The following is a 15,815-nucleotide window of genomic DNA, read 5'->3' as shown; positions in this document are numbered from 1 at the left end:
GTAAACACAATCAGAAAATAAAAGTAACTGCAGTCAAGAGAGCCTTCTGACAGTTCCTAAATAACATGCATTTGTGACGTTCCCCCTTAGCATGTGGCGCGCGGACTCTCCTCCTTTTTAGCCAGTACAGCTTAATTTAAATTGTCGATATCTGGCGACTCTTCCCTTTTTTCGCCTGTATAATGTTACTAGGTGATACTTCTGTCTATTAAAAGTTGAACGGACTGAACAGCTCAAAATGAGTAAAAAGTGACATTCCCCCTTTTTAGCCTGTACCCTTCATTGTTAAAAAAATAAAGTATACAAATTTTTTGAAATTCCATAATATAAACTTACCACTTAATTTAATTAAGAACTTTGTTGTATAAAGAACAAACTTTAGAAAGCTGAATATCCAGGGCCTCACAAAAGGTTATAGTAAATGTATAAAAATCAATAAAAAATTATTAAAATCACCAAGAAATTAATGCATACTCAATTCACCAGTAATATTACCTAGTTGATATTATTAATTAAATAACTTTCAACAAATTAGCAATGATAAAGAGGCAACAAGTAAAAATTATAGCAGCAGAAACCGAATATCTAGAAATAGAAAGCATATATTAAGATATTAATTTAAAATCATTCGAAAAAATAAAATATTACCCCATATTGTCCATATCTAGGATTTGGTATTACTAAAGATTTGTTTATTATTTTGGTACAGTTTTTAACTTTCAATCCATCAGCATATTTTGTTGTTGGCTGCTACTCTATGTAATCAAAAATGGTCAATTCATTCGAATCATGTTTTGAAAAAAGACATTTTTAAATGGAAAGTCCTATATATCTTGATCTTAAAGAAATATAAAGATATTATTTTATTGATTTTAAAAATATCCTTTGCCCACACAACAGAGACTGCACCTAAGAGACACATTAGGTGTAATATTTTTTTACCACGATAAAGCTAACTTATTAATTAAAGAGCTTAGTTTAACCCCCCAAGCATTTTATCATTAAATTAAGCTTAAGCTTTCATATCTGGAGAGGTCACTTCTTACGAAGACCATTCTACCTTACCAGGAATTAAGCCTGGGTAGTTAAATGAAGGTATGGCATCTGGTTTAAGGCCCCTCCATGAATTGGGCATGAATGAATGAGGAGTAAAATAATTTTCACATACATAGAATTTCAAATAGAATTCTTTATTACTGAGATTTTCATGGTTTCAAGGCTTAAGAATCCGAACCCAAGTATTTGATATATTGAGCCTGTTAAAGAAACCAGAAACAAAGCACTTGCCATTTTCACAAAAAAAAACTTATTACAATATCTACTTATGCAAATGCAATATCGCCAATGTCTATATTCAATTTGATGTTTTTACTGTTTATTTCTAAGTTCTTTTACAACAATGCTTTTTTAGAAATTTTTCTTTATCCCACGTGTCAGCACATCTAAATGAAAACTATTCACAACTGACACACTGAACTAAACACCTGGAAACATTTATTTTGTGCGAACTATGAGAACAGATCAATTTTGTTAGTTTGCAAATTGGCGGCATTTTGTATCACATATCAAACGCTTGTCAGTCCATGTAGTTTCGAGGAGATAATTTCGCTCTCTTACCACCATCTATTCGTCGAGAAGTAAAAGCTTTTTCAGTGTTCCGTAAGTCGCCCAAGCTTTCAAGGCCCTAATGACTGAATGACAAATGACAGCCGATAATACAGGGACCTGAAACTCTTATTTTTTTTGAATTTGTGCCCCAACGCGCAAAAAGCACTACTACAAGTATACGTGATCTCATTAACGAGGCGCGGAAGTATAATGGCAACTTCGTTTATACAAAAGGAAGACAGCTGACGAGCTCGAAAACTAATCAATTGAAAAATGTTATTTTTGACAGTTGAAACATATGCCGCATTTTCGCCTAAAGCAACATACATTAAGCAACGTCGTCAATTAAAGACGAATAGATATTAGAAAATTCTTTTCATTTGTAGTGAAAATTCTTTTAATGTAGATTAATTAATAATATAGATATTTTAATACAAAACATAACGCGATAAAAACAATAAAAAACGCAAGAACTCTTCAAGCCAAAGAGCAATAGAAATGATTTTCTCTTACCTATTTTCCACTCACCATTAATAACATTGTTTGTTTTACAAATATGCTTTCAGTAATAAAACGCATCTGTACGCGCCTTCAGGACAAAGGTGACATTTGACGTTTATATTTTTACTGTCGTGATGAATCAGTCTACAACCGAATGACACCATTGTTGCCATTGTTAGTAAAACAGATATATCAGTGTCGTTGCCATGTTTCATAAACAGTTCAAAGCGAAAAAAGGTACTTCTACAAAAACTCGTCACAAACAAATATAAAAACTATTATATGTAATAAATTCTAAATATAAAAATAACAAATAACAACATAAATGTATGAACAAGTGTCTACTCCACGATCATCAGTAAATCTTCGGCCTCGATTTTCATATTCAGGTCCACTTTCACTTCTTTTACGGTACCAGCGACTGGACTTTGCACCACCGTTTCCATTTTCATCGCCGAAAGGATCACCACGGGATGGCCCTTTTCGATTTTATCTCCAGGCTAAAACACGCATTTTAAAAGGGAGTTTTAGATTAAATGGGGATTTCCCGTTACCTTAACCCTAATATCGATAACAGTACCAGGCATGGGAGCACCGACTTGTGACTTATTTGCTTTGTCAGCCTTGGGGTGAACCACTTTGTCCTTCGAACCTTCGGTATCCTTAATAAACACTGAACGGAGTGTGCCGTTTAGTTCAAAGAAGACCTCTCTTTCGCCGTTTTCTGTTAAATCTTCCGCCATGGCAAGAGTCTTGATACCTAAGAGAAATCCCATAAATCACAGGTTTAAAATGACATAACACTATCTTACCCAATGTTTTGCCCTTATCAATAGTACACTCGAACTCTTCGCCCACTTTTGGTCCAGTCAAAAATATCCTTGTGTCCAGCTTATCAACCGGTCCGAATTTATCTCTGAACGACAAATATTCTCTCGTCACTTGAGGATAGAGAGCAGCACTCATTACATCTCGCTCCCCAATACCTGGGAAGCTCTCCGCCAAGTCACTTTGCAATGCTGTGAAGTCCAAGGGAGGCAAACTGGCTCCAGGACGTCCCTCAATCCTAGGCATGTTTCTTAGAACTTTGGACCTTAGTGGCTCTGGAAAGCCTCCATAAGGCTGCCCAATAGCCCCTTGTAAATATTCCACTACAGATTTAGGGAACGACAATTCTTCCGCCTTATCCAAAACGTCTTGGGGCTTAAGTTTGTTTTGCACCATAAACTGTGCCAAGTCGCCCACCACCTTGGATGAAGGAGTCACTTTGATTATATCACCTAATAATTCATTTGCCTGCGCATAAGCCTTTTTAACGTCCTCGAAAAAGTCGCCCAGTCCCAAGGAGTACGCCTGGAACTGTAAGTTCGTATATTGACCACCAGGGATTTCGTTAATATACACATCGGCGTTGCCACTTTTCATTGTGGTGGTGCATTCGAATGGTGCATATAGTGTCCTAGTTTGTTCCCAATAAGCTGAGTATTCGGAAACCTGCAACAAATATCATTAATAAGAACGATGTTTTCTTAACAAGTCTCTTCTCTTGTGTAAACTCCAAATTTGTGAGTGACAGGAATCTTGTATTTGAAATTGACACGATGCTTTGATAAGTAGTTTGAGGTCCTGAAACAAACAATTAATTTTCGACTACAATTTGAACTTGAAATGAACTTCCGATACTAAACTTCTTTGGTATCCTTACAGAAGTGTTTTATTTAAGAATTTACTTAGAATTAGTTATTTCACTGGCAGGAACTAATAAGTTTTTAATAAAAAGAAAACAACTTTCCTTGAACAATCTGGACTTTCCGACAATCTATTGCGGAGTTTTAAAAGCACCTTTTAGTTCAACCACTACAACTACATTGCCGTAAAACACTGATTTTTAGAGCGAAATCGAGCAACGTGACCCAGCGAGACCGGAGGCATTAACCGACTGTCATCTGTAACACAGCGAAAGAGAAGAAAATATTAATAATTTTTAATTATAATGTTGTCAGGATGATCGGGTATTTCTAGCTATCTCATAAATTGTATCAAGTTCTTTATGAACATTGTTTGAAGAAAGAGAAATGTCATGAAATATTATGAGAAATTGTCAACCCAGATGATTTTCCAGTGTTACTCAACAACCCAACTTCTAGATATATCTATATATATATATATATATATGTGTCTTAACATTTGAACATTTTTCTCTACAACCGTATAAGTACATTTCTTCAGAACTTAGTAACTCCGCCATTACATTACTGTCTTCCCGACATTTTTAAGGAGAATTATTCCGTCAGACCCATAGATTTGTATAGAGACACGCCTGACTGGAAACTTCTTGGCTATCATCCATTGTGCCAAAATTAACTATGTTTTATATCTAATCCCTTAGTGCTATGTAAAGAACGAAATTACCTTTAATTCAAGGACTCACTCGACCCCTATTCCCATTTAAAAAAATTGACATGCTGGCTCTGGGGGGTGAGCGGATAACATCAGATAAACGCATTTTCTGTTAATAAATGTTCTTGTCAATATTAAATTTGACTTGTTTGGCTGAACAATATTTTTTAAAGATTTTCAGGGTGGACTACTTTGTCTCGCACTGAACGAAAAATTAACATAAATACAATGAAAATCTTCATTAAGACAATTATTTTTATTATTGTTTTTCAGCCGATGAACAAGTTCATTAAGCCAATGATTAGTACATCATTAACCACATGAAAGGGATTTCATTATGCCAATGAAATTATATCACTAATTTAAAAGGCTTTTCTTAGCAATAATGACTCATATTCTTTGTGTCAATGAACCAAATTCATTGAGTAAATGAATCAATTCATTGATTTAATGAAATTATTCATTGAGGAAATGAAATTTTTCTTTGTTTCAATGACTTTTTTCATTTATTTAAAAATATCAATTATTAATTTATTCGTTCTTGTAATAAATCGTTTTTTATTTTATTATGATTTGATGACGTGCTTCGATCGATTGTGGAATAATCTTTATAAAACCGATTGGATGTTCTGTATAAAAAAACAAACACGTTGTCGGTTTTACAAAAATGTGTTAACGCTGCAAAGCTTAAAATATTTTAGTTGTATACTCCAATTCCTCTACAGCATTGTCAAATTTAAAAAATTTCCCAATGCATAGTTTCCGCACAATTTTATGCCGTTCCCTGAGAACCACTATAGATAAGTATTAATTTTTTATTTTGGAGAAAATAAATACTCATTATAAAGGTATACTTTTATTTATTTGTGATTTTACATTACTGAACATCACTTTCGTGTATTTGGATTTTACATTACTGAATTTAAAAAAAAACATTTCACTTTCATGAGGAAATTCTAAATCGAAGTTATAAATTAATTTAGAACAAATATCTAATGCCCTTATTATGTTGGTAAATTTAAATCTGATATCATCAAAATTGACAAATATTTCATCAATTTCAAAAATACTGTTGCCTGTAGCATTAATGGACGGCTGTAGGGATACTTTTGTTCTTTTAAGGTGGTCTATTCTCTGTTCGATTTCCATAAGACTGCTTGCAATGTAGATAACTGACTCTTGAGCGTCTTTTATGGTATATTTGGTAGTTGTTTTTTTCCTGTACAATCTTCTTTAACAACTTTTATTATGTGCACTAAATACCCATGTAACATCCAGATTAAGGCAGCATTACGCCCATCTACAAAACGATAAATAAATTAAGAGATTATTAACATCAAATTAACACCCTCTAAAAATCTTAAGGAACGTGAAGTTTTTTTAATGGGTTTTAACGTCATTTTGGCTTTATTTATTATTAAAGAAAACTGAGAGGCAATATATTGTAATAATGCTACTTACTCTCTGAGATGGTCATCATCGAATCATTAAGTTTTTCCAACAAAGTTTTAACTAATTTATCCTTTACGTGATTTTTTTGAATGAATGAAACCCGCCACCTTTTAATTACTTCAGCCAACGAAGTGACGAAGTGAAAATCTGTAATTTAAAATTAAATATTCAAAACATTTGATCGGTTACCAAAAGCTATCATGTGACAGCCACCTTAAGAGTAATATAATAATAATAAATATAAAGCTTTTGAAAGTGAAAATTGGAGATACGTACTGTATGCGGTTTTAATGTAGAAACTAGTAACAATAAAATAATTTTGAATATAGAAAACTTAGGTACTCACCTCTGGCTAATTTCAACTTTTTGATATTTACTTATCCCGTCGTTCTAAACTATTCTTGAACCCAAATATCACTTTGCCAAACTATCGAAACTTTCTTGAAACAATACTCCACTATTTTAAAAAACCATGTAAAATGCAGAAGCACAGGCCGCTATCCGGTCGCGTGCGTTCGAGACAAGAAAAGACTCGCAAAATACATATTAACAGCGGAGATTGAGGAAATATTAATGTACAATATGCATAGGATCAATGAGATCGTTTCATTATTATTATGAAAACTCGTCTTAAATAGGTAGATCATTATGCTAATATAGTTTGTTCTTTAATATAATGAATTTTAGTTATTAATATCAAGATGTAGTCAAATATACACTTTACATAATATTAATGAAGCTGTTCATTGATATAATAATTTACCGTATTTGATTTAAACAAAAGTGTTCATTAATTTAATAAACAGTCTTCATTGAGACAAAGAATACCATTTCATAATATTAATGAATACGGTTATTGTTGGATGATCAAAATTACATTAAAACGATAAAAAACTTCATCATATCAAAGAAAAACAATTGAAGATCGCCGTTCATTAATATTATGAACCGTTTTTTTTTCAGTGCGACTATTTTAGAAATTTGCGCCTTAATAGATATTGTTTTAAGGCTAGGCGTCTCCCAAATTCACGAAAAGTTTTATTCTAGCCTGGTAAGTCCAGCCTGGCTATGGGTTTAAGTTTGTCTCGGAATGCCTGAAAATGATTTTTTTTTAAAAAGTTCATCAAGTGTTGGTACTGATACTAAGATGATATTTTTACAAGACCTAGTAGGATTTTGTTACAAATTTCAACTTTTTTCACAACTTTGTTAAGTTTACATAGGAAAAGAAAATGAAGGTTCATTACCCTTTCTTGATTTATTAGTTAAAAGGTCAAGCACCAATTCACTTAAATTCGAGATTTATAGAACTTATAATTATTATATAATTATCCCATTATTCAAAAATTTGCTGTGTTTAAGTCATTCTTTCATAGACTTTTTAACATTCCACTTTCTTCAAACAACTTTCGGAAATATCTTGACACAATTAATCAGATAGGTAGAATTAACGGATATCCTGACAAAACCATAAATAAAATATATTTAAAACATCGAAATAAATTCTTAATTAATAATCTTCTTCGTAAAGACACTAAAGAAGTCGAATACTAAAGTATCACATTTTATGATAAAATTTTAAATAGGTATATAAACGAAATTGTAGTGGAAAATTAAATGCTTGTTTCAGGACCCCAAACTCCTTTGCAAACCATCTTATTAACACCAAAGACAACATTTCTGTCAATTAAAGATGTTGAATTGACAGATTAAAATGCTCTCATCCTTACTGTAATGTATGCTACATCGATGAAGGCGGGAGGAGAAATGAAACTTGTGCAAAGTAACTTAAATGAAAAGAAAACATGAGAGGTTTATTACGAATACTTCTACTCTCTTTGCTGATCAACGAAAAAACTAAGTTCGAAAGCAATTTGTTTTTCATTTTTTTGAGACTCTGAACCCCCATTCTTATACTTAAATTTAAAACTTGTCCTTTGAAATATAATCCTTAGTATTTATGTTTTTGATTATTTTTCTAGTGACTTTTCAAATCATGGTATGCGATTTAAAGTCAGTTTGATTATAAATATATCTTAGAGTCCGATGATAAAGAGTTATCTCATCGAAATCATCTCTCACTCTTAAAACAAGATTGGCATTTTATTTTGCGGAGAAAAGACTTTCGTCTAAGAAAGCATCTTCCTTATTAACCATTTGCTTCCACTTCCAAAATAATCTTGTTCAATAAAAATAAATATCAGTATTGGGAGCATTAGCAACTTCCTGTCGACTTACCTTCGCCAGATCCAACTGAGTGTCCAGTGGGGTGCCTTGTAAACTGGCAACGATAGCTCCCATACTGGGCTGTGACGTCATTCCAGACATGGCATCCACCGCGACGTCAACGACGTCAGCGCCTGCCTCGGCGCATGCCAACATCGAGGCAACTCCTGCCCCACTAGTGTCATGAGTGTGAATATGAATAGGCACGTCCGGATGCTTGTCTCTCAAAGCAGAAACTAACATCCTAAAATTGGGTCATTTCATTTAACTGTCGAACTTGTCAAAAGGAGCAACTCACTTGGCTGCCTTGGGCTTTAACAGGCCAGCCATGTCTTTGATGCAAAGCACGTGTGTGCCGGCTTTAACCAACTCGTCCGCGATATTAACGTAATATTTCAGATCGTATTTGGTTCTTTTCGGGTTACTGACGTCACCGGAGTAGGAAATAGCCGCCTCCACGATTCCGCCCGCTTTGCCAGCCGCCTCCATACCCAAAATCAAATTTGGCAAGTAGTTGAGCGAGTCAAAAACTCTGAACACATCCATGCCGGTTTTCACCTGTAAAATGGCGTCTCAGTGTCTTTTTGCCGGCGAAGGTCTGTTTTTGGACTTACGGCTAATTCGCAAAACTTAAAAACAACATTGTCGGGGTAATTTGTATAGCCGACCGCGTTCGCGCCCCTCAACAACATTTGGAATGGAATGTTCGGGATGAGTTTGCGCATTTCTTCGAGACGTTCCCATGGACATTCGTGTAAAAACCTTAAAGAGAATACGTTTTTAGTTTCGTCTAACCTTCTAAAACTCCCAGTGAAATCAGCCAAGAAGATTATGTTTAGGATATGTCGTATTTGAACGGTGGTAAGTAAAGAGTTGCGGTTTACAATGCGGAAATTGGATACCGTTAACGTATAAAAACCAGGCGGTAAAATTTTTTTTACCAGACTTACTTATTAGACATTTTGTTAATAGAGAATTTTAACCAAACTTGTAATTTTTTGTATAGCTGATGCATATAAAGCACTTCTTAGCGACTAATTTAGTGATATTTTCTTAAAAGTAGAGTGTATATGTGTAATGTGAACTACTTTTAATTAAATGTAACTGTATATGTAAAAAACTTAGATATTTTAAAGATTATTCACTACTAGTTTTATTAAAAGAATACAATGAAAACCAGACGTTTGATTGCCGCCTGGTTACTTCGCACGAATCTCCTTTTTTAAACATCATGGTTTTTAAATAACACATTTTATAAAAGAAAGAAAGTGGTTTAAAAAATAACAGCTTATTCGTTAGACAAATATTTAAATGTTATGATATAAAAATTAATAAACTGAAATATAAACATCTATTTGGCATTGTAAAAACAGCTCTATTTAAGAACTGTATATCTTATTTTAGGAATGGTAGTATTGAATCTCCGTCTAACTATCGATCAATTTCTTTATTATCAAATTTTTTTAAAAGGCTTTCGATTATGTTGATCATGGAATACTGCTGCGCAAGCTGGAGTTTTATGGATTTCGTGGTATTGCCTTGAGATGGCTTGCATTCTAGGTTCTTACAGATCACAGGTAGTGATATTACAAAAACTAGTATACTTAAAAAATGTACATCAAGGTTTTGTCTTGAGGTCTTTGTAATTGTTTTCAATTTTTGTTAATAATCTTCTAAATTTGAAGATTTCACTCAAATCAACTTGTGGCAGAACACATCAAATAAGGTTTACATCAACCTGTCGGCGAGAGGTTGACGGCCTTCTTCTGCTCTAGCGAAACAAAATTTCCATATTTATGCTGCCTTAGTTTAAATAACCAATATAGACTTTGTAACGAAAACGTCATTTTTCTATTACGGTGCATAAAGTACTCACTTTACACACTTCTGAGGGTTTTTAAAGTTTGACATTTTACGCACTAGTGCCTATAAAGACTTTTTAGGCACTAGTGCGTAAAAAGTAATTTGACGTTTATTTGACATTCATTTTATCTTTTTTCAATTTTTTTTCTGGCGTTTTCTTATGCCCTAATGCGTAAAGTGATTAGGTATTTTTAATCTTTTTAAATGTTTTCTTCAGTAGTAGAAAAAATTTTGTATGTTTCACGTATGTAAAATCCCCTTTTTCTATTCATGGGAATTGTCGCATGAGCCATGTCCCATTCATAAAAAAAGGATAATTTTACACATCCGTTACATAAATAACTATTTTACAATTAGCAATAATCACGACATTAAATAGGTTATATTTATGCCTTCCTATTTATGGATTTCACAGATCACTGAATTAAACATTTAGACAGTTAATGTTTATCAAATAACAAATCTGCATGCACACACGTCATTACCTTAGCGATACGTCAAAAGTGGCCCCTCCCCAATTTTCCATCGAATACAAGTTGCTAAAGTTATGTGTGACAAATGGAGAGATTTTCAGTAAGTCGTACGTGCGCACCCTGGTGGCCAAAAGTGACTGATGCGCATCACGGAATGTGGTGTCCATTAACAGTAGCCCTTTGTGGTTTCTTACTGCCTTGGCGAAGGCTTCTGGCCCTTGTTCTTTGTAGATTTGATAAAATCCTTTTGGGGGGTGCACATCTAAAAATTAATGGTTGGATTTAAACGGGCCCCAACTGCAGATTGGGCTACTTGCATGCAAACATACCGTAAAATGGGGTTACTTTGGCAGGTTTGGACCTATTATTGGACTATAACTCATAAACAAATTAAAAATTAAAATATTTTATATTTTAACTGTGCCTTGTGTACAAAATAGAGTAAATCACCCAATTATGGTTTTGTTTTATCGAGGGGGTATTTATATATATTTTTTTTTGATGGGGTGCCAAAGCAGGCTTCATTATTGGGGTTACTTTGGCAGGGTATAAAAATACGTTTGTTGCCATTATAGACTTATTGCTAAGCCTACTTTGGCACCAAAAAAAAAGCCTAGTGCATTTTTTTTGTGAAAATTATTTTTAGTCACATAGGTAAACTTTATTAAAACTCATTAATAGAAAATTAACTTATCATTTATTACAAAAACCCAATAACAGAAAATTAACATATTATTTTTATGTAAAAACCGAAAAAAAAAACAAAGAAATTATAACTGATACACTTTCTTCGTTGCAAATTCCGCAAATCCATTTACAACACTGACAGCACCGAATCCAATCAGGACCTTGGTAGTTTTTCCATTTTTTAAAGCAAATTGCACAATTACCATCGTTTTTAGTTTTCACTTTTCTTTTTCTTGGCTCCCTTGGAGGCAATGCTTTGCTAGAAGCTGTTTGAAAAGTTATCATTGCAAGATCGTCGCTATTTTCATCACTGGTTTCTATAATCATCTTTTGAGTTCCTGAGGGATCAGCCACTGGTTCTGCATCAAAGTTTTCATTATTTATTGGTTCCTCGGTTCGAAGTTGTTTTCCAGGTTCTCCTTTCTTCCCACGTTTTCTAACAGTTTTTTCCTTATTAGAACCGCGTAAGTCTTGAAGGACATCAATTAGGCTTTGACTCATTGTTTCTTGCACCTCTTCAACATTTTCTGGAAGAGCCCCTGGAATCCTTTTCAAAACTTCTGAAGGGTCATATGGACAAAGCCCTGTAGCTCTAAAGCCTGATTTAAGGTTGTTGCTCACATTTTCATTCACAGAATTCCATACTCTTGTTAACAAGGTGGGGAAATATTCTTTAGGAATGGAGGCGCCGGAATTAGTTTCATTTCTCCATTTGTCCAAGATTTCCCGCCATTTTGTTTCATGGGTGCGAAGACTGCAACATCTAATGGTTGCATTATATGCGTGCTATTTGGGGGTAAAGGTGTTATATAAATGTTGTTCTGCTCGCATGCCTGGATTACTAAAGGAGAGAAATGAGAGGCTAAGTTATCTCCGATTACAACTTTTTTCCCAGGAGTGTTCATATTTTAATTTTAGGCAGCAGAATATCGAAAAACCATTTCTCGAATTGAATCATATCAAACCAACCACTAGATGTATTGGCATAAACCGTTTCAGGCGGACCTCCTTGAGTCCAATTCGCGTACAAATTTCTGGCTTTGTAAACAACCATTGACGGCAAAAGCTCACCTGCGGCATTGTCGCATACCATAATGCTAACCGATGCTTTCGAATGTGGCTGGACCCGTTCAACGCGTTTTGTTCCCCTGGGGACCACCACCTTCTTAGCTCCAAGATCATCCTGAACGTTGGTCTCATCATAGTTGAAGACCAGTCGAGGATCTGCATCCATTAAAACGTCTTTAATATTCTCAAAAAACTCATTTATAGCATTTGGTCCTACCGCTGCACGTGTTCGTTTGATATTCGCGGCTAAACGAACAGTAAGGTTGTTTCTGGTGATAAGGAAAAATCCGTATCAGATAGAAAATCACTACCTGGAACATTGTCCTTAAATTCTTTAACAACACGACCTTTTTTTTCTAAATATTTATGCAACACTTGCCGAATATCTGCTTTTGTAAAGGGAAAACCCCAATCACTCACTGTACTTAATGTCTTTGTCAACAAGTTCTCCTCCATGGGGGTAAACACGGTTGGGTGACCTGGGTGCCGTTCGTGGCTGCCCTTCAACTTGTTTTGAAGGGTCCCCGCGAAATTTTAAATTTTTTGCTTGCCTTTAAAAAAAAATAAATAAATAAGGAAGGGAATTTTAAAATATACATAAATATATATAGCAACCGGCCAAAGTAGGTTGAGGGTGCCAAAGCAACCCCGATTTTCGGTACTTTACGGGGTTATACTAACCAGGTTTTTGGTCACGTGTGTAAGAAAGGTACTCTGCAAAAAAAAAACAAACAGACTAACAGCAAAAACAGGAAAAAATAAGATTAATTACGACAAAAGAATAAAAATGAAAGGGGAAAACTAAATATTTCTTTGTTCTTTTTTATAAGTTTCTCACCCATGGAGACGTCAGGCAGATGAGGCACAGTTTCTGCAGGTTTCAACTTGGTCGCTAATGGTGTTTGGGGTCCGTTAACGAGAACAGTTGCCAAATATTGCAGCAACTTCTGGGCTCTATTCTTAGTGGGGGTCATTTGGAAGAGTTGCGGATTTTCATCGATGAAATGCGTGTCAACAGAACCATTAATAAACTTTTGATTGGTGATTACGTTTACGAGGAACGGAATGTTGGTCTTTACACCTCTAATACGGAATTCCCTTAGAGCTCTGTCAAATATCACAGATAAGTATGTTATTTATATTGGTTAACTACAGTATGCACCTCTCCATTTTGGCACATGCAGTTGGCAAGTCGATCGAGTGCGCGATCACTTTTACCAACAAAGAATCATAGTAGGGTGAGATTATTGCACCAGCGAATCCAGATGCGCCGTCCAGACGAATTCCCATACCTTCTCCAGAACGGTATACTTCGATCCTTCCGACGTCTGGTTGGAAATTCTTCGCTGGATCCTCAGTGGTTACACGACATTGAATGGCGAAACCCTAAATATAAATGAAGCAGTTTTAAATAAAGTGTAAGTTATGTTATTGTTAAGTTGCATTACTGCGTCATAGGTAACCTTTTGAAATAAACCTATAAATACACCTTAAAGGATGTGGCTGCTCTTATTTTTTCATTATTCTTAGTTCTTTTTTATTTAATTGATTAATTTCTAATTCTTCTCTTCTAATTTAAAGTGGATTTGGTACATTTGGTACATTCTATCGTATTTGCGAATCAAGGTGAACACACCCTTACTTTGACACTAGTGACTGTTTGATCCATTAAAAAAACGACAGTTTTAGCCTAAATTTAGAGACAAGTACTAAAATATCAATGTGATTAAGAGGTTTAAGTATTATTTAGTGATGATTTGGTGTCAGCCGTAAGAGCAAACAGTATGAAAGTTGATTATTAAAATTCAAAAAATTGATTGCAGGGTATTTTTTTCGTATTGCGACAAAATTCAGAGGCGCGTTCCTTGGAGAGTTATCTGAGATTTGGTACTACAACATGGTAAGGTTAAAAGAAAAAACATACTTCTTCGATAATTTTGATACATGCATGTATTCAAATGTTTTACTGGAAAAACTTTAAAAACTGCTGAAAATAAAGCTATAAAAGTAATACTTGATTGACATCAGATTTAGGCGTTATTGCTATCGGACGAAAAATTACGTGGACTTGAAAGTGACTAGATATGCTCTAAAAGAAGAAAAGAAATCACAAATATTTTTATTACAGGGAAAATCAAAAACGAGAATTTTAGCTTAAATATTACTGCAAAAATATTAATAAATTTAGCATAATTAAATAATTAGCTTAAAATTGGCATTGTTTATTTTTTCAGTATGAGCGCACCTTTCAATTGGACATATTTGACATTAGTGACAGTTTGAAAATTAAAGTCGGCCCATAGAGAAAGGTGGCTTCATAAATTCCGTACGGTATGCAATAAACACGTAAGAAGTAAGAAGTAAGCTCCATGCCGTACGGATCGTGTAAATTCATAATATAAAAACGTAAGAAGTAAAAAAACGTAGCAAAATTCATCCTGACTCTCTTTCTGAATATTTTCCTTTCTTAAATCCCTACTAACCCACTCCTTTTGATTGCCTATATTGGCGAACATTGACGATCACTTACGATTCCGTAAGAAGTATGACGCAGAAAATGAAATTAAACCATTTCATGCCTCTTACTTCTTACGGCTTGTTGCATACGGCAAAATATGAATAGTTCCATTTGAATATTAGTAGTTTATTCTCCTTGCTTCATACGTGTTACTTACTTCTTACTGCTTACCGTACGGAATATATGAACCAGGCTTAAAATAAGAGAGACGTCGAATGATACACGTTTCGGACACCTATTTTTGACACTTGACACCGGTATGAAGGTTGAATGTGGCGGGGCGGAATAGTCTGCCACCCAAGATGGCCGATTGATTAATTGTCTAATTTTTGACGTACATCAAATATGACAATAGTGACGTTAATGATTTTAACTGTCGTATTTGGCGATTGTCTTTTTTAAGTTCCTCTTTGGGTGGAAAACAAGCCAAGCCTCATGATTTTCTTCCAATTTAAAATTTTTAAGTAATTTTATAGATTCTTTTAGTTTTTTTGAGTTTGGGAAAATATGAAGTATATCCTTTTCCTTGTCTTCATCTAGATTAAGATATTCATGCAAATATCCTTTATTCACTAGTTTATATATTAGGAATTGCCCAGAAATCATAGATTTTTTAAATTTCCATTGAATCCATCCTTACAAAAATCTTGTCTGTCATGTAAGTCTAAAAATGTCACCAATTATAGAGTTTGCTCCAAACACTTTTCTAGTTCTTGAGTAGAAATGATATTCACATGAAGTAAACACCTATTTGTTCAATTTAATGAAAATGATGATACATCCAGATTGACATATACTTCTCAAAAACTGATTTCCCTAATTGACTTAATCAACCTTAAGTTATGCACATTTATGGATAGACATGGTCATTTAGTCAATTTAGAGAAAAAGTTTCGGTTGGTTTGTAAATATTTAAAGGATAAAATGAAAAGCCAACTTTGATTTTATCCTTGGTCATTCTAGAAAACAGAAAAAGTTTTGACAATCTAAAATGCCTTCAAAAACACAAAAATCTTGAT

The 15,815-nt window shown here is 34.1% G+C and overlaps 1 protein-coding gene across 3 annotated transcripts in view; it reads right to left on the bottom strand.

The window, feature by feature from the left end:
• Window positions 1-2,370: 2,370 nt before the first annotated feature.
• The window catches only part of LOC126747347 (pyruvate carboxylase, mitochondrial), a 33,787-nt gene continuing 20,342 nt past the window's right edge, over window positions 2,371-15,815 (bottom strand). For 2 of the 3 annotated variants that reach the window (XM_050455913.1, XM_050455923.1), the window contains exons 7-16: window positions 13,441-13,664; window positions 13,117-13,385; window positions 12,960-12,992; window positions 10,536-10,785; window positions 8,802-8,949; window positions 8,486-8,745; window positions 8,200-8,431; window positions 2,922-3,603; window positions 2,664-2,869; window positions 2,371-2,609 (exon numbers count right to left, since the gene is read on the bottom strand). In XM_050455913.1, the coding sequence (XP_050311870.1) occupies window positions 2,451-2,609; window positions 2,664-2,869; window positions 2,922-3,603; window positions 8,200-8,431; window positions 8,486-8,745; window positions 8,802-8,949; window positions 10,536-10,785; window positions 12,960-12,992; window positions 13,117-13,385; window positions 13,441-13,664 (2,463 nt within the window). In that variant the 3' untranslated portion in view covers window positions 2,371-2,450. The remainder of the gene's footprint in view (window positions 2,610-2,663; window positions 2,870-2,921; window positions 3,604-8,199; window positions 8,432-8,485; window positions 8,746-8,801; window positions 8,950-10,535; window positions 10,786-12,959; window positions 12,993-13,116; window positions 13,386-13,440; window positions 13,665-15,815) is intronic. The other variant, XM_050455930.1, reaches the window with a different exon arrangement.

Source organism: Anthonomus grandis, chromosome 2 (assembly GCF_022605725.1).
Source record: "Anthonomus grandis grandis chromosome 2, icAntGran1.3, whole genome shotgun sequence".
Classification (NCBI taxonomy): Eukaryota; Metazoa; Arthropoda; class Insecta; order Coleoptera; family Curculionidae; genus Anthonomus; species Anthonomus grandis.
The sequence above is the reverse complement of the archived record's forward strand: the minus strand, read 5'-3'. Positions and strand labels throughout refer to the sequence as shown.